The 19,328-nt window shown below is 37.1% G+C and overlaps 1 protein-coding gene across 4 annotated transcripts in view; it reads right to left on the bottom strand.

The window, feature by feature from the left end:
* The window catches only part of PTBP3 (polypyrimidine tract binding protein 3), a 38,578-nt gene that overhangs the window by 9,247 nt on the left and 10,003 nt on the right, over positions 1-19,328 (bottom strand). For all 4 annotated transcript variants that reach the window (XM_059491909.1, XM_059491912.1, XM_059491911.1 and 1 more), the window contains exons 3-8: positions 14,367-14,438; positions 12,297-12,460; positions 11,302-11,448; positions 8,215-8,379; positions 4,681-4,791; positions 1,935-2,109 (exon numbers count right to left, since the gene is read on the bottom strand). In XM_059491909.1, the coding sequence (XP_059347892.1) occupies positions 1,935-2,109; positions 4,681-4,791; positions 8,215-8,379; positions 11,302-11,448; positions 12,297-12,460; positions 14,367-14,391 (787 nt within the window). In that variant the 5' untranslated portion in view covers positions 14,392-14,438. The remainder of the gene's footprint in view (positions 1-1,934; positions 2,110-4,680; positions 4,792-8,214; positions 8,380-11,301; positions 11,449-12,296; positions 12,461-14,366; positions 14,439-19,328) is intronic.

Below are 19,328 nucleotides of genomic sequence, written 5' to 3'. Positions count from 1 at the left end.
GACAAGTTCTGGCAATATAGTTATGAAACACTTATTCACAATCCAAGAATGGCAATGGAAACATTAGTAAATAAATAGACCAAGAACTTTTATTCTGCCAAATAAGACCTGCATGTTGCACCTTGATACCAAAATCTGGAATGTAAAAATTGTCAAACTGAGCTAATGCAGAAAGATCTAGAATTCTTTGTTGCCTTTTTTTGGTTTTAATTCATTTGCTTCATGGCTATCAGCCCAGCTTTCTAAGCAAGCCAATGCAGGTATTTCTGCTCACTGGATGCAAGAACTCTTTAAATGAAGAATATGCACAAAATCTGTTTATAGTGCAGTATCTTTTCCACAGAAAGCATAAGAAAATTAAAGAAAGAAGAAGAAAAACAAGTTTCAAGAACAGTTTAGTTTTGCTATTAAGATAATTTCAAGTCTACAATAAAAAACAGATATATTATTCTGTTTTTTAAGACAGGTACCAGCTTTGTCTTATAATTCTACATCAAAACTACATCCACTAGTAATAGGAAGTAGTGAAGGTAGTCACATGACTTAGAACATCTTTTCCTCATATCCTCTAACTAAGCTTCACAGAACAAGCCAATGACAATATGTGCATGTTTTCATCACTGACAGAAAAGCTAGGAAGCAAACTTCTCCCCATTTACAGCTATTTTTTACTCTTTTTTTAATAAATGTGCAGCTGCTTCACTATGAATGTACCACATACAAATTTTGGTACAGACATCAGACTATTCCAGCACTTCTTACTCTTACAGTAAAAGAAAACAAGGCTCTTAGCAATGAGAAGTTTGGAGAGTGAGGAGGAAGATAGGGAGAAGTGTTCATGTGTTATTCTCCAAAAGCATCGTTATTTCTGCCCTACAAGCAAGTGCAGAAATAAGCTACTCTAATTGTACTTTTCCCTTCCACTGACATTTCATATAGTGCAAGTCTAATTAATTAGAATATATTAAACTTGTAATAGCACATTTCTATAATGCTGCATGGTAAATTCCACCATCCTCCTCTCCCCACCCTGTAATGACATTTGTCCATTCCCTAAAGATCCAAAGCCTGCATTTAAGGGGAGCAGTAAAGACAAAAATCAAGAAAGTAGCGAGTGCAACTCACTTTCTTATTCTAATCTAAGCTAACTCAACTATCCAAAAAAATCAAACAAAATCCAGTATTTGTCCTAATTGCCACAGAAAAGTAAAGGAAAATAGGGAGTTACTCTCCCCACTTTTTACTGTGATAGTCAATTGGACAGCACTTAGATACCTATTCAACAGCTAAGTCAGTTCTTCGCTGTGTATTATTGCTAATAGTTGTTATTAGAGAGAGAGAAAATTAGCTAAAATCACTCAAATTGTGTTGTGAGCATTTCTCCAGTTTCACTTCAAGCAGACACTGTCTTCTCTATGCCAAAATGACTTCTAAAATTTAAGAAAATTTCTTAAATTTTATATTTTAAAAGGTAAGTATATAAGTATAGCATTTTGGATTTTCTTACCGTTTTGTTTCTTGAAGCACTCAATTATCCTAAAATATCAACAAATAGGAGCTAATACCCTTAAAACACTTATTTTCAAGCAGCTTTAGGCAGCCAGTGTCAGTTTGTGATGACTTCCATTCTGACACGCAATATTTACTACATTACCTGTACCAATTATACAATTTTACAGCATTTTAGTAGTATTTCATAGCTTTTTTACAACACTTTAAAATTTGCCCACTAGTGTTCCTCATATTATTGTTTCAGATACTGATTTACCAAGACTTCAACTTCAAGCTTTCCATAACAATTTTACTGGATGTAGAAAATAAAAATGTATGCCAAATGTACCCCTCTACGCACCTGATAGGAAGCCAAAGCATAAATGTAACATAAAAATTATGATCTCAGTGTGTATTTAGCACTAGAAGTGAAGGTTTCTTACCAAAGGGAGTAGATAAGGATGCCTCCATGGTTCGCTGGCCATCACCAAAAGGAAGGTCAATGCGAGTGAAATCTCTACTTTTGTCATTGTTGTACTTCACCGTTAGGTTAGTTAACTTGGAGAAATCAATACGCAGAGTGCAGCAGCCAGTGTAGATACAATGGCCATCCAGAGACTGAAAAAAAATAATTACATTTTCAGAGATAAAACACATCATGGCAGCCATCACTGTAGGTTTATATTATTATTGCAGCCTTTCAGGACTTGAAGGTGGTCTATAAGAAAGATCAGGACAGATTTTTAGTAGGGCAGGTTGGTATCGGACAAGGGGTAATGGTTTTAAACTGGGATGGTTGATTGGGATTAGCTATACAGAAGAAGTTTTTTACAATGAGTGTAACGAAACATTGGCACAGGTTGCCCTGAGAGGAGTCTGATGCCCATTGGACAGAGCTCTGAGCAACCTGATATAGCTGAAGGTGACCCTGCTCACTCCAGGGGATTGGACTGGATGACCTTTAAAGGTTGCTTCCAATCCAAACCACTCCACCATTATAAAGTTTTCACTTTGCAATTGAATCGAAACAGTAATTCACCTTCTGCTATTAAACCCTCTTTTTAAACATCAAGTAGGCAATTATGCTGTAACTATGCTTACCTAAACTTCTAGTGTAGTTTGCTAGTTAGTATTATATCACCTTGTGTCACCTGGACAAAACACAGCTTTAAACATGACTTGACTTCTTATGTCTCTAATCTTACTTCTCTCCCATTCAACACACAATATCAAATGGAAATAGGAACACTAATTTGGAAATTTTAACTGCATGAACTGACCCTTACATGAGGGACTCTACCGTAGGATCTGAAGCACAAGCACCATAAGGAGTGCTGGAGGGAGCTGGTGAGAAAGCGAAGGGAGACGACCATCCGATTGATGAGCATCGAACTCCGATTTATTGATCCACCATGCACACTTTTATAACCGTGTTAATTAAGTTCATACATATTGCAAAACCCAAGCTCATCATTGGCTACAGATTACACACCAACCCCTCCTCTTGTTTTCAATACCTGTGGTTTGTTATTGAGACCAAAACTTGTTTTTCTCATCCTGTTATTAACTGTTCTCAAGGCCTCCATGTTTGTCACTCTGCTTTCCCATCACTATCCAAGGACAAGGTATTTACTTGTTATTAAAAAACAAGCCTGAGAACTTTGCTGTTTACAGGAACGTGTCTGAGAACTTTGCTGTTTACAGTTGCCTTTTACTTTTCAATCACCTGTATATTTTCATGGCCTTTTTTCCTTCAAGCCATGTCTGAGCAAAATTCTCCAACAAGCTGGAGTTGTCTGCCCTGAGGAAAATGAGGCTCAGGAGAGACCTTACTGCTCTCTAGGACTGCCTGAAAGGAAGCTGTAGCAAGGCAGGAGTCAGTCTCTTCTCCCATGAAACAAGTGACATGACAAGAGAAAATAGGCTCAAGTTCTGCAAGGGGAGTTTAGACTGGATATTATGAAAAATTTCTTCATCAAAAGGCATTAAAAGAGACAAGTGGTGGAGTCACCATCCCTGGAGATATTTAAAAATGTACAGATGTTGTGCTTCAGGACATGGTTTAGAAGTGAAATTGGCAGCATTAGATTTATAATTGGACTCAACGACCTTAGGGTCTTTTCCAATATAAGTCCTAGTCCTAGGCATGACTTCAAGTGAAACAACAGAGTGTACAGATCCTGTGCCCAAGAACACCCAGAAGTGGTGCATAATTGTTGTAGGTGATGCCCTGCCAAGGCAGAGGCACCTATCTGCTGACCTGATAATTGGTCTAAAAAGGTTTCCAGTCTGCCTCTCTGGGACTTGAATCACAGCTGTCGTGAAAGGATTGCTAAAGCTTTTCTACACATCTGACTATTAATGACCTCCTGCTCCCTTTATATGAGAACTAAAGATTACTTGGATGAAGGGCAGAGGCCTCCTCAGCAATTTCACTGACAACACAGAGCTGGGAGCAGTGGCCGATAGCCCAGAGGGCTGTGCAGCCCTTCAGAGGGACCTCAGCAGCCTCGAGAGATGGGCGCAGAGGAACCGTCTGAAATTCAGCCAAGGCAAATGCAAAGCATAGATTAGGGTCTGATGTACTGGAAAGCAGCTCTACAAAGAATGTGCATCTTTGTGCACGACCACAAGATGCCTGTGAGCCAGCAATCTGTCCTTGTGGCCAAGAAGGCCAGTGGCATCCTGGGATGCATTATAAAGAACACTTCCAGCAGGTCAAAGGAGGTGATCCTGTCCCTCTACTTAGCACTGGTGAGGCCACATTTGGACTGCCATGTTCAACTGTGGGCTCCTCAGCCCAAAAGAGACCTGGAGCTCTTGGAATGGGTTCGGTGTAGACTTACAAAGATGATTAAGCAATTGGAGCGTCTCTTTCACAAATAAAAGTAAAAGGGAGCTGGGCCTCTTCAGCCTCGAGATGACAGAGAGAATATTACCAATGATTTTCATTTTGACAGACTCATGCAAGTCCTGGAGTATATGCTATAGATTTGTTTTCAGTTAATGATAGAGTGCAGTCCTCTTAAATAAAGAGAGATGTCAAAGTTATTAATGTGCAACAAAAATGTTAGAATGATGAGATATCACAAAGTTAATAGTCAAAATATTCCTAATGCTTCCCCTATCTCTTAGCAAGGAAAACCCCCCAACAAACAAACAAAATCAAGCTGAATACATTATACTTACCATTTTGGCATAATATGCATGCATTGCATCAGCATATTGGAGCAGAGCTTGAAATTGATTGTTCTTATGGAACATGACAATCTTCAAGACAAAGCCAAATTTAGAGAAAATCTGTTAGGGAAAAAAAATGGGCTATAAGAAGCAGTGAGTAATTCATGCACACTAAAAGCTAGCATTTAATATTCCAAATAAATTTCTGAAAAATATTTCTGTTGTGAGAGCTGAACAAAAATTGTGTGAACTCAGAATTTTGTTTCAGGTAAAAAAATAATTAAAGGAAGGCTACAAAAGACAGGAAAGATGGATAAAGTGTTTTTAAAGAATTAGTAATGGCTTATCAACTAACAGGGAAGGACAGTCCAAACAGGCATTTGTCAAGTGTCTGCATATAAATTGAGAATAATGAATCAGAGTTGAGGTTTGAGAAATGGACTTCACAAGTCTTAGAGTCACAGAACACATTGAGTTGGAAGGGATCCACAAGGATCATCAACTGAGTGCAGTTCCCAGCTCTGCACAGGACACCCCAAGAGTCACACCATGTGCCTGAGAGCATTGTCCAAAGGCTTCTGGAACTGTCAGGCTTGGTGCTGTGATCACTTCCCTGAAAAGCCTGTTCCAGAGCCCAACACCCTCTGGGTGAAAAACCCTTTCCAATCCAAATTAAGCATTCCCCAGCTCAGCTTCATGCCATTTCCTCAAGTCTTGTCACTGGTCACAACACTGAAGAGATCAGTACCTGCTCCTCCCACTTCCCCTCTGAGTAAACTGTAACTGCAAGGAGGTCTCCCCTCAGCATCCTCCGGGCTGAACAGACCTACTGCCCTCAGCTACTCTCCATAAGGCTTCGCCTCCAGACCTTGTGCACTGCTGATTCATATTCAACTTGCCATTGACCAGGATGTCCAGGTCCCTTTCCACAGTGCTGCTCTCTAGCCTCTTGCTCTCTAGCTTCTACACATTACCCTTCCCTGTTCCAAGCTAGTTTAAAGCTGTCAACAAGCTCCACTACTTCCTACACTAGAACCCTTTTTCCCCTCTGAGAAAGGTACATCACATCAGGTATCAGCAGAACAGGTGTTGAATAGATTATCCAAATAGATTTTTATTTGGTCAAAAAACCCAAAATTGATTCAAGTACACAACAGAGCCACCTGTTGACCTGATGGATCTGTCTATTTCTATCAATATTATTCCTTGTTACTAGAAGTCAGTTGAGATGGGAACTGCAATCTGCATTTCAAGGTATCCACCTTTATGTTCTGAACATTAGACAAATTCTGCAAATCTGCTGAATAAAACAGAACTTAAATAATTGATGTGCTTATTAAGACTCACTGCCTAAACTAAAAAACAAGGAAAGAAGCAAGACAAAGACCTAGATTTGAACCTACCCCTATACTTTATAATTAAATGGTATTTGATTTATTGCAAACATAAGCACTGCAGACATACTTTTAAAGGCTGAATTTAAATATACATACATTCAAAATGAGAGTGTGCATTACATGAAGGTGTTTAAACAAAAGCAATGCCACAAGAGTGAGGACAAATGTAAAATCAGGATGTATCATGCAAGTGCAGGAAAAAAAAGGCCAATCAGAGGAAAGATGAGTTTGAGAAGTACTATTGGTTTCAAACAACTGTTAGAATCAATGCAAAGTCAGGAAAGCAGAAACCCCTGAGAAATATTAAGTTTGCAATGGAAAGAAAGGCCCTAGGTAAGTATAAGCATCTCTTGTCAACCTCTTAGGACCAAGACTAATGTCCCAACCATTTGGACCCAGTTTCTCCATCTCTCAGAAACAAGATTTTAGTGCTGAAGTCATCATTTAATTGTAGAAAACAGAACAAAAACCTTTTCACAGCAATTTAAAATTAGTCTTTGAGTTCCTGTACATAAAGCACTTCCTCTTAAGAAATGCCTAAATACAGCTTCTCAACATATGTTTATCCAGAAAACTTAATAGACCTTTTTAAGGTAATGAAATTTAATGTACTCATTCCTGTTTCATTTTAAACATAAACACACTGTATATATCAACTTTGTTTCTGAAAAAATAACACCGAATTTTCAGCTTCATATGATAAATATTTTAAGGCAAATTGTGATTTTAAAAAATTAATTTTCTGACAGGCAAGACAATTTACAAAATACAGTCCAAGTATGGACTGACAGCCTGCCTAGTAGTGTTCCATAAGATGCTGTACTTGCCAGTGAAAATACTCATTTTCATTAACCTTACTATACAAAGTGGAAGTTAGATTGGGCACAAAGTGCTGCTCTAATTAGAGGAGACTGTCCCCTATTAAGAACTCCAAATAAGATCCCTTTGCAAATATTGCTAAATTTTCAAGACATATTGGAAAAGTAGTTGAGAGCAATTCAAATGCTGAAAATATAGTTGTGCTGCACTGAAGTAGACTAAAATCAGAGGAAAGTAAATTAATATGAATTTCCTCTTTGCTTTTGCATTCTTAGAACTAGTACAGCTTCCATAACCCCAGGAGCTTGTTCTGAGGTTATTCTGAATGCAGCAATAATCCTAAACAGCTGACATAGTATTTGCACAGGTTCAGTAATGAGTGAGCAACACTCAAAGACACCTACAAAGGTTTAGATCCAAGTGGCAACTAATATGTACACTAGTTAATCAGTATCATGGTGAGGAGATAAAGAGAAACAGAAAATTTTAAGAGGTAAGAGGAAAAACAGTGTTGCTAAAAACAACTATTGTTTGAGATCTTAGCAGAGCAGGAAAAGAATCTTCCAGGACTGCAGGTTCCTACAAAATCATCCCAGTTATTCTAAATTGTATTACTTAAGAAACTTATATGTGGGGCATGGCTTTTACTGCATAAATTACTATCAATTACAAAAGTTTCAAGTATGAAAAACTTTGCAATATTTGTGAAGTATCAACAAATATTTTGGATGCAAAGAAGTGGTCTTCAAGTTATTATTTTTAAACTTAGAGCTTTCAACAGCATAGGCCAAACACCTAGCAGAAGTTATAGCAATGTCTTTCATAAATACAGTCTACCGCTATTCTAAGTTTAGAGAGGTAGTCAAATGACATTCTAAAGATGAACAATCAAAACCATTTGATTTTAACAAGCAATTTGCATATTACATCACTTGCACTGAGGTATAAAAGTGAACATAAAACCCTAAATATAAAGCAAACTACAAAGGTTACTCAGCAGAAAGAGTGATATAATATGGATTCACTAGTTTATAACATTCAGTATTTCACTAGCTCATCAAGAAAGCAGAATTAACCATTCAAGTTTGTTGCTGCTTCCACAGCAAGGAACTAAATGAGACAACATGAAAATCTGAGTATTGAAGCCCTGTTTACTTAAATTTCATTTACATACAACTATTTCAATCCTAGATCCCTAAATCCAGGAAATTATTTTAAAGGGACAGTCCTCATTCAGAAGATTCAGGAGCCACAGGTATTAAAAAAAAAAAATTAATGGATTTACAGTAGCAACAGATTGTGACTTTTTTTAAGCAGTCCTCATTACCTGATAAAGTATGTCTAAAGTGACAGGGCAAAAAACATTTTCAACAACGATTCGAAGAACAGAACCATTACTTGGAAGGACCCCACCTTCAGCAGCAAGAGCACTTGTAGTACCCAGGTTTCCATGCTGCACAGCATTCGCACATTGCAGTGCAGGTTGGGGTCTCTGAAATTAAGTCACAGCAGAGAGCACAGTTATTTTATATACAAATTATTCATACTGAAATAAAGTTCTCCTAAATGAAAAGGACATAAAAAATAACTTTATAAAACCATATTTCCTTCATATTATTGATTCAAATCCCACATTAATAAATAAATCATAACTCTTACTTTCCATTCTCCTCCCTTACAACTAGCCAGTGTAATTCACAGAATTACAAGTGTTTTTTTTTGTTAAACTGCTACTACTTGTAATGATTTTTCTTTGACTCAGTAAGCTATTGTCATTCTAGACATTTTTCCAGCAATATTATAGATGACAATATTGTAATCTTGTAATAGACAAAACAATCAGTCAGCATACCAAAAACTAGGATTAATTCTCTTCAGGAACTAAGATTTGGTTGGAATAAGCTTAAACCTGCACACCCTACTCTTCTTTCAGAGCAAAGCCATCAACCACAAAAAATAGGTTCAAATCTCACTCCTTAAACTATACTTCTGTGATTACACAAGTCTTTTCACTTGTTTTTCATGGGTTTTCCCCAAAGAGGTCTTCATACCTCCAGTGAGTAGCAGGACTGTGGAGAGATGTTCCTTTCCAGATGCAGTATTGTGACTTAAAAGACATGTCTCAGCTACATAAATTCTTTGGAAGACAGATTAAACAGGGCACATGGTACATGTTACATAGTTTCAGAAAAATATAACCCTGCAAAATAATATGTACTTCAGGGCTCAGACTAGGGACTAGCACAGTAACAGTATTCAGCCGCTCTACCAGGGTCTACTAGGGTCTCTTCAAATTTTAGATAAAACTCAAATGTAAGTGCCAAACAGTTTATTTTTAAAAGTAGACAATGCTGTTATAGAAGAACTAAGTGCCACGTACCAAGTTGAAAATACTCAGAAAGAGACCCAAGGCGTCTTATTTGCAAATATACATATAGTTTTCCTGAGGCTGTTATGCAAACCACATCCCTAAAAAGAAATCTTGTAATTTGTTTGGTTTTGCAGATAACAAAATGATACAGCAATCTTAGATGAGGAAAGAGACAAATAATATTTACCAGACTGACAAGCTTGCAAGACTTGTGTGACTTTTGTGCCAGCACAAATGAATGATTTATGCCCAAATCACTACTGTCAACATTCTTACAGAGGAAAAAAAAATCATGATATACATATCACAGTATATAACTTAAGTATCTAAATGGGAGGTCAATTGAAATTCATCCAGAAATCCAAAATCCAGTATTAAGCCCTAGGGTACTCTGCCAGTGACTGGACCCTAGCTTTATGCCACTGGTCACAACCATTTCAGCCTTTTAAATCACTTCACTTAACTAGACTGCATTAATCAGTTCATCTATTTGGATGTTATTGGAAACAAAAGTCTCGTCAAAGTCAAGATACACAATATCCCCTTGTCTTGTCCACCAATCCAGTCATCTCACCATAAAAGGCCATCACATTGCTCAGGCATAATGTGCTTTTAAAAATCTATGCTTGACTATGACTAACCACTTTCTTCTCCTTAGAATGTTTGGAGATAGTTTCCAGAATAAGTTGCTCCATTCCTTACCCAGGGACCCAAGTAAGGCTGATCAAGCAGTGGTTCCCCAGATCTTTCTTTTCATCTTTCTTGCTGTCCTTCCTTAATATAGTAGACGGAAGGATTTTCTTTTTTCTAGTCCTCAGTAACTCAGTCACTTTTTCCAACTGCCATGACATTTTCAAGATAGTACTTTGGCATTGCAATGACACCAATCTGCTCCCTCAGCATTCAAAAGTGTATCTCACTAGGGACATAGACTTTTTGTTTATCAAATTAATTTAAATGTTCTCTGATGTGATTCTTCTCTACTTCCTTCATCAAGACATTTCCACTCTTCTCAAGTGCAACTCTTAACCACTACATGCTGCTGAGAAGGCTTTCAGTAATTCAGCCTTTTCCATCTCCTCTGTTCCTGCCCCTTTCAGCAGCAGGCCCACATATTATTTTGGAAAAAAGAAATCTTATTTCTACGGCTGATATACCACAAGGAACAAAACTTGCTGCTTTTCACATCTCTCGTCAGAGACAATTCTGTGTAGCCTTTGACTTCCCTAACCATATCCCTGCATGTATAAGTAATGCTCTATAATCTTCCTGAGGCACTTGTTCATGATTCCAGCTTTCCTATGCCTCTCTTTTATGTTCGAGCCCAATCAGGAGCTCCTTGTTCATACAAGCAGTCCTCCTGCCACCTTCACTTGATTTTATGGTCATTATGATGAACTACTTTTGAACTTTAGCTCCTTCACAATAATTTTACAGATTTTGAGAAGACCCTGTCTCTAAGAAGTTACTGAAATGATACATATCAGAATTTGTCTACTGGTATAGTGAAGTGCAGCTGTTTATTTACTAGTGTTGTGGTTTAACCCTGCTATACAGCAAAGTGCCACACAACTACTCAGTCACCTTCCCTTAGCACAACGAGACACGGAATTGGAAGAGTAGAAGTGAGAAAACTGTCATTTACAGACAGTTGAACAGGCAAAGCAATAGCTGCATATGCAAGTAAGGCAAAACAAGGTCTTTAAACACCTCCCTCACTGGCAGATAGGTGTTTATTTAAATGCTTCCAAGAAAGTAGGAACTTCACTGAGTGTAACAATTCCTTGGAAAGAACATGGCCACAACTCTGAACATTCCTCATCCTTCCCCCAGTTTTCAATGCTGAGCCCAACATCATACAGTGTGAGACATCCCTTAGGTCAGTTGGGATCAACTGTCTTGGTTGAGATCCTTTCCATCTTTTGAGCACTATCACAGGCAGGGCAACGTGAGAAGCAGAAAACACCTTAATACTTTCTCTATTAACACATGCATTCACAACTCATGCAATTATATCCTGTTAAATGGAAACATTGTACTTACAGCCTGATTATGCTGATTGTCAGTCCTAAGTTCCTTGTAATTGGAATACTGAATAAAAACTGGCTGATTGTGGAGGTGAGGTGTAGCAGGAGTGTAGTAGTTCACCATAGAAACAGCAGCATCTATGGAAGCCATTTCCAAAAATGCCTGCAACCAATACATAGATGATTTCAAAGTTGGTTTTGTTTACATGAGAGAAAAAAACCATAATTTTTTCCCAATTCCACTCTCACTAGAAAAAGATTATGTGAAAGTACAATACTGATTTCCTCAGCATTAGAATGCATTTGTGTGTGCATGTTTATGGGGCTGTTTTATTCAATTTGTGTGTTTTCATAGGAAGTTTTATATTGTAAGTACACTATATCATCTAAGAAGAGGTGGAATAAGTATGACATATGGGAAGTAATGCTGCTAAAAGTACTACACTGTAATCAATTTGCTAAATTCCTGAAATCAAGCACTATTACTCAAGTAGCTGATATGCACACTGATTGAAAAAGCTGGAACAGAACATTAAACATCCATTAGTTTATTATTGTATTAATACAGACAATTTTTGAATAAATGTTTATTATTTTTAGGATTTCTGTGCTTCTTCATGACACAAACTACTCTGCCACATTTAACAGGATTAAAAGACGTCAAAAAATTACATGCATGTCAGTAGCTTAAGCAGGCAGGCTCATTGTCATTGTGTCATCAACAATGACAATGCAGTTCTTGATCATCCATATGTTTTCACAAAGTGGATATAATGTTTAGCAATATTATTAACAACTTTCTACTTCATTATGCAATCTGAAAGCATATTAAAAACTTAAAATAAATTTCAAAATGTACTTTCACATTTAAAAATACGAAAATCTTCTGCTATCAATGAAATATTTAGACATTGTTGCAATCACTTCACTCAAGGTCAAGATCAAAATTATCATAACATGAACCACATCTTCAGTCTTGCTCTTGTTATTGAAACATTGAAAACTACATACCTGACCTTTTCCTCTTAGCATCAAGAGATTGGTTACTTTGCCAAAAGGGAGACCTAATGAAACAACTTCTGCTCCAGTAACACCATTTGGAATTTGACGAATATGAAGGACACGTGAAGGGGAACACTGAGATCTTTTTCCTTTACTTTTTTTCTTCTCATTATCTAAAATATTTTAGGGAGGGAGACAGACAAGTAAACAAGACAAACCCATTGCACAGCGTACATATCAAAACCTAAAGGAGATAAACTGCTGCCTCAGCACTGACATTGACTTAGGTACTTAGTTCTTTGAACCATAATAAAGGATATTCCATATCTAACAAAGGGACAGTGTAAGAAGATCTCATCAGCTATTACAAATCTTGATAGCAAGGGGAGGGTGGGGTATGTCTGGCTTTGCTTTGGACTTGTTTATTTTCTGAAGATTTGGTCTTGGTTTGCTATTGTTTTCTTTTTTTTAATGGGACGTCAGTAACTTCTCCCCAAATGCCTACATAAGATATCTATAAAATATTAGTTGCACAAAAGAGAGGAAAGTCCCAACTGGGAGGTAATACATTAATTTTCCTTTTATCACCAACTTGTCTTTCTGTGACTGAATTGCTAACTTGAGGTTTTGAGTTTGTTTTTACTTTAATAAAGAAAGCCTGCTGTTACAATTATTTTAAGTTTTAAAAAGTCTTTGAGAAAGACAGCATGAAATCCACGCAAACTCTTACATCTTCCACTTTGACATACTGCCAGAAGTGGGGTTTTTTGAACATATGCCTGTTTGGATCCTGTAAGGGACTAATTTGGATTGGTAAGTGACCAACGACTGCATTTCAGGAACATTACTCAGTAGCCTTGAGAGCACTTTAAAGCAGAACACCGTATCTGGAACAAGCATATTGTTCTAGAAGCAGTTGCAATGGAGGCAAGAGAGATAGCCTTAATATCTAATCTGTTGCATTTAGCCTTCCAAGGAGAAACACAAAAGATTGAGAAGAAATTTCTGTGGGAGCTTTATAAGAAATTTCAGATTTTACTGTAGGTTTTGCATACAGTCTAAGGCTGAGAACTGGTTCACACAAGTCATTGTGCATAAGGATGTTTACAGAGGGTCTTTTTATTATTGGAAACCTGTAAAATTTCAAGATGGATGATACAAGCCCCAGCTATACCACACTTAACAATTCTCCCACCTGCAAAACTGAAAAGTCTGTTATGCATTCATTTTTCCATCAAGAAATTTTAAATGGCTTCATGTGCCATTTTAGATATGCGACCTACCAGACCAAAAAAGCCCCAAAACCCCAAACATAACAACAAAAAACAAGACCTGCAGCTGGAGCAGCTGTATTGGGTAAAAAGATGCATTTCAATAGTGATCATATTTTATTTTAGATTTATATGATTATTAATGAGAATGCCAAGTAATATATCCCAAAAATCTCTATATCATTTAGACATCTTGGAACCACTGTGAAGGATCAGTCATTGCACTGTTAATTAATAATATATATTTCAGCTATTACATTGCTGAGCTTTAAGCTAATGCTATTTCAAGCCAAGCAGAAACATTTGGACCTCACACTAAATTGATCAGCAGAAGTATAAACAACCTGACATGTGCAAATCAAAGAAATCAAAAAGAAAAATCTTCAAGTTAGCTCCTCAGACTCCTCCTTCCCCACTGAAAATACAGCAAGTCTCAGAGACTTGGTGTCCAAGATCACAAAAGGTGATCTGCTCTGTCCTTTGCCCTGATATAAAATAAACTATTTGGAAACTACTGCTGATAGGCAATTGTCTAGGTCATGATTCAGTTAACTTATTTTACACAAAGTTACTTCATGCAACCACTGGTCATTAACACTCCATGTACACCTAATGCTGGAAGTAATATTAACAAAAGTAGTACCAGTTTTCTCCCATTTTCAACTTCCTGTCTGGTCTAAAACTACAGGTAAACAAATATATACACTGACTGCATCTTCCTCAACACACAAAACAACAAAAGAAAAAAAAAACCAACACAGAGAAAGAACAGATGAAGAACTTTGAGGGTTTTTTTTTTAATGTATACCTGTAGCTGGAGTAGAGTTGCTCATGGTAGAAGGTCTGTTACTGACACCAGAAGCAGCTTGTCAGGACCACACTAAAGAAATAAAAGACAAGATTACGAGTAAAGCTGTTACAGAGAAAGCTCAACATAAAAGTGCAACAACTCCCTTTACTTATTCTTCCCAAGAACACCCCCTTCCTATACACAAAACCCACAACTGCCAGGAACTTGTTTTTCAGGAAAAAAAATGCCAACAACATAACTTTTCCCCATAATAAATAAATCTCAATAAGTCAATCTAAATAAGTCTCAATAAATCAGCAAATTCAGCTATATTACACTATTGATTTAAATCAATATGTTACACTGATTTAAATCTATCCTGCTACCCTTTTTAAAATAACAAGAATAACTTGGTTAAGAAAACTTGGTTCAGAAAAGAAAGGAGGCTGTAGGCTGGCTGTAGGCTTTGTGTCTGCAATACAACATTACTTTCATAAATGCACAGCCACATAGGTAAAATCTGCATTTGCAACAGGACACAGGGGACCTTGAGCAAAACTAATTTGACATATATTTAAACACACTCATGGCACATTTGAGAAAAAAAAACCAACTTGTTTCAGTACATTTTTTTAAAATACATACGACTTACCATCAAATTTTTAGGAGAAAGATCAAGGTATTTGCTTTAAGAATATTAACAATTTCAGACTCTACTGACAGAAGAGAGTTTGAGTACTACAAGTCCTTCATTCAAAAATCAGCATCTAGCTCCAGTTACATCTGTTTACTCATTAAGACTGCTGTAATATCCCAGCCAAGCATCAACTTCAAAACGCCAACAAGAAACAAGGTACACCTTGAACAAACAAAACACCTCTGAAAGGAAGTTACATTTCCTGAAACTTTCACCACTTTCTTCCATAAAAGCATTTTAATGGAAAGTGGAGGCCAAGGGATCTTACAAGATGGAATAAGTTGATCCAAACAGCTTCTCAACACTTTGGTGGAAAGAGAACTTCCCATTGCCCTTGGTCCAACATTCCTACATGTGCATGAACTGTTTATCTTGCATCAAGTCTAGTGCCCAAGAGTTATCCTATGAGATTAATCAATTCTCCAGCCTACCAGCATTCTGAGCTGAGCTAGATTAGTTATTCAGCTGAAAGAGACGTTGAGAAGTGGCAGGATCCACTGCAAAGAAAAGGGTAAGGAAAAGCCATCATGTTGGCTTGCATCGGCTGCAAAAACACTGCTCAGAGTACTGGCTTATATGGGGTCTGTGCTAAAAGGAGCAATTAGAGTCTCCTCATCCTGGCTAATCATGTGTTCCTGCTGCATCCCTAGTGTGGGAAAGTCATTCACAACAGAAGACTGTGACTAGGCTAGGGTGCTTAAAGACCTTTTCAGCCAAATTTAGCTGCTCATGAAGGAGCACAGGTGTTAGTGTGGATGGAAGAAAACATGAGTGTGTTCACTCCTCTCCAGCAACAGCAGAGACTTATTTTTAACCATGAAACTGCATCTCAACAGTATATTTAAATACAACATCTAATTGTGACAAACAGCAAAACCATTTTTACATTTAAGAGAACTAAAAAATATAAACACTGTATTTTAAAGAACTGTCAACTAAACGGTTACTAGACGTCATGCATATTACACTGTATTTGCACAGACACTAGAATGTAATTAACATGCAATACTCATATTAATTTTCACCTATTAGCACTACATTGAGTATACCAGCACTCAGGTATTGCACCTAAAGAGCATATTTTGATTGTAAAATGCATATCATGCTAATTAAAAAAAAGCTGTATGTGCAGATGTAGTAGAAAGTATTAATGATTGTCCTTTATTACACCAAACCCACCTTTTATTTACTGGAGGGCAGGAAGAAAAACCACTACTGACACAATTCCTGTTGTGGGGGCTTTAATTTGGTTTTTAACTTAGTATTTATTCAACAGAAGAAACATCTGCATACTTCCAGAAGGCTGTGGAAAAACATGGTGCATTACCATGTCCAACATATATTCTTACAATCTCATATTCAATTTTATATACACTGATATTAAAAAAAAGAACACCTCAAACATTTTCAGAAGAAAATATTTTCCAACTTCTTTCATTTTTAGCACACAAATACAAAGAAATACAATGCAGATGGCTGCAGTGACCTGTTTTACAACGCTCTGTAACTGGCCTGTATCCATAAAATTGAAGATGTAGCTCACTGCAGCACACAATGAACTGCTGCTCCAGAATGGTGGACTAAACCAGCTTCGACAGGAGAAAACCTATACCAAAGTTACAACCCTCACCCATGACATCTGCCTGTACTTACAACTGACACATCATTCAGTCAGTATATCCTAAGACAGTTCACTAGATTTTGCCATTACATTCATAACCATTAACCCACTACAGCAGCAAAAATACAGAGAAACTCTTTAAACCCCAAGCTTATCAGCTATGCAACTGTTTTATTTGGTTTAATAAAAGATCAACAAAGCTTTGGGGTTCTTACAATACAGGGAACCATCATAATTTCAAATGTCTGTCTTCGTATCTTCAAATTGATACAAAGAGTGTTTTTAAATTTACATACTTTTAACTATGACTGCATTAAAAAACAAAACAATTAAACATTAAATCAAGACACTGTAGAATAATTGGACTGGCTAGGCTTGCTACCTTTAGAGCCCTGACTACAAAACTTAGTTTCTTACAGGACAATTTAGAATCTTACCTGAAGATTTTGTTTATACTTTTTGTTATTGTCTGAGTGCTCCACTGACACACTACTCCAATTTTTAACTTTTAGTATCAATACTAAGTTATATACCCACACAAACAATGACAGTGCATTTATAAACTATAGCATGCCCCTTGGAAGGATGTAGTATATGAAAACTGCTAGGAATGCCAGTGTTTTCTCAGGTGGCTGATCAAGGTATTTCTCAAGTAGAAGAATACAAAAAAGATGCTTTTCATCACCTCCTTGTTTAGGCAGCTTACAAATGATAAGCCTTCTCATTCACTGACAAATCAAAACCAAAACAAACGCAAAAATGTTCTAGAAGATTGCAAAGATAAACTGACACCATGGCAGTTGCGCAAGTAGAAGTACAAAATGTGTATGTTTGAGATACTCTGGACTAATGAAAAAGATGACGTTTACTTCTTCAGTGTTTTCACAATTCCGCTCATACAGAATACACGAAGAAATTACAAAACTTCAGTCTGTAAAGACCGTTTGTTCCATCTCTTTCTTTCCCACATAGAAGTGAGAGAGATATTTTTAAAATACTTTGTAACACGAAGCATTTAATGTAGTGACGAAGATCTGCTACAGGCTGCTCTGGGTTTGCAAGGCCTTTATTGTTGAAAGACTCCACACAATAGGGTAGTGCCCTAGATAATGTCTTAGAGGATTCTAATTGAATCTTTCTTCAGAGGCTAGAGAGTCCTACCATGCCCCTAATTTCTCTCTGTACACAAGTCTTCCACTGGTTACTTCTTAGCTATACAGTTGTTCAGTCCAGCTGAAAAACAGTCAAAAGAGTAGGCAAATCTTGCTTATAAAGCTACCTTGATATACTTCCCTGTCCACAGTTCATAGACAAGCACTTCTTTAAGCAGAGACAGGAGTTCACACCGCCCTCGTGCCACCACATCCATTTCAGTTTCCACAGCACAACTGCGTGGGGTTGGGCAGCTGCTTAGCCTCAGCAAGCTGCTTGCACCAGTTCTCTGTGAGGCCACAGAGTGAAAGTGAACAAGCAGGCAGGACAAGTAACCATGCTGCCTAACCCTTCCCTAATGAACACTTCTTCCAGCACAAAGCCTACCTCACGAAAACCAGCACCTGCCTTCTGAGTGCCAGTTAGATGGCTAATATTCTTTCTTTCAGACTGTGGTAGACGAGGTAAATGGAATAGCTCAAAACAAGGACAGCTATCAAACCAAGGCTGCAACATCCTCCTCTATTCCTGCACTCATTCTATCATTCCAAACATATTAATCATCTCCTAAGATCTTAAGACTCCTTTTTTTTACATCATGAGACTTTCCACCTCTTCTACTTCAAGGCAGCAATTTTACATTTCTTGGAGGTTATTAACTGGCAACAGGTAAGGCAAGAGTAATAGAACAGCTACAGCTAGATTAAGTTTATTCTTTCCTTGTTATTCAGTAGGAACTAGAAGCCAGTTGCTTAGAAAGCTCAGTTTGATTTTGGACATTCCTTTAAAAACAGGTAATCTGTAGTGCTGAGTAAATAGTCAAATAATAGGCCACACAAAGCATGGCACTCAATGATAGGTTAATGAAACAAAGTATTCTTCCATACCTACCAGATCAATCTCCCTGACTAAATAAGGCATATTACACAATTGACAACAGCAACAGGTGCCTGTCCTGAAACTACTTTAGCTGTTCTAAGATTTTGAAAATTCTGCTAATAATTTATGCTAATTATTTTGCAATTAAAGGATAAAGCCCATTGCATTCATAGCAAAAACCATAAACATCTGAAAGCAACTCTAAATTTCTAAAATCTTTGTGAGTCCCATATAGTTGGAAACAGAAGAGTAAGTCTAGTACGGCAAAATCCTTCTTTAGAACATGTCCACATGTTAAAACTATGGCAGGTATCTATTTAGCATTACTTCTGGAATCACTGAATCCTATAAACAATCTTTTAATTTCTAAAACAGCTGTGTGTAACTCCCTTATTACCCTCCCCTCAGCATTCAGCTGAAGTATTTTCTCCCCTTTCATTTTCTAGAAGTCACAAATTCCTCAGTACAGCTCAATTAGAAGTGGGGTAGTTCCAGAGAAATGTACATCTGTATTGATGGTTTTCCTAGAATTTAGCTAGTCATCTCTCTATGATATTATTTTTAAGTCAACAATACAGAAGAATATGATCATAGGTTTCATTATGAAAAAAGAGCATGGGCAAATTTAAAG

The sequence above is a fragment of the Ammospiza nelsoni genome, chromosome Z (assembly GCF_027579445.1).
Source record: "Ammospiza nelsoni isolate bAmmNel1 chromosome Z, bAmmNel1.pri, whole genome shotgun sequence".
Classification (NCBI taxonomy): Eukaryota; Metazoa; Chordata; class Aves; order Passeriformes; family Passerellidae; genus Ammospiza; species Ammospiza nelsoni.
Note: the sequence above shows the minus strand (reverse complement) of the source record. Positions and strands in the feature narration are given on the sequence as shown.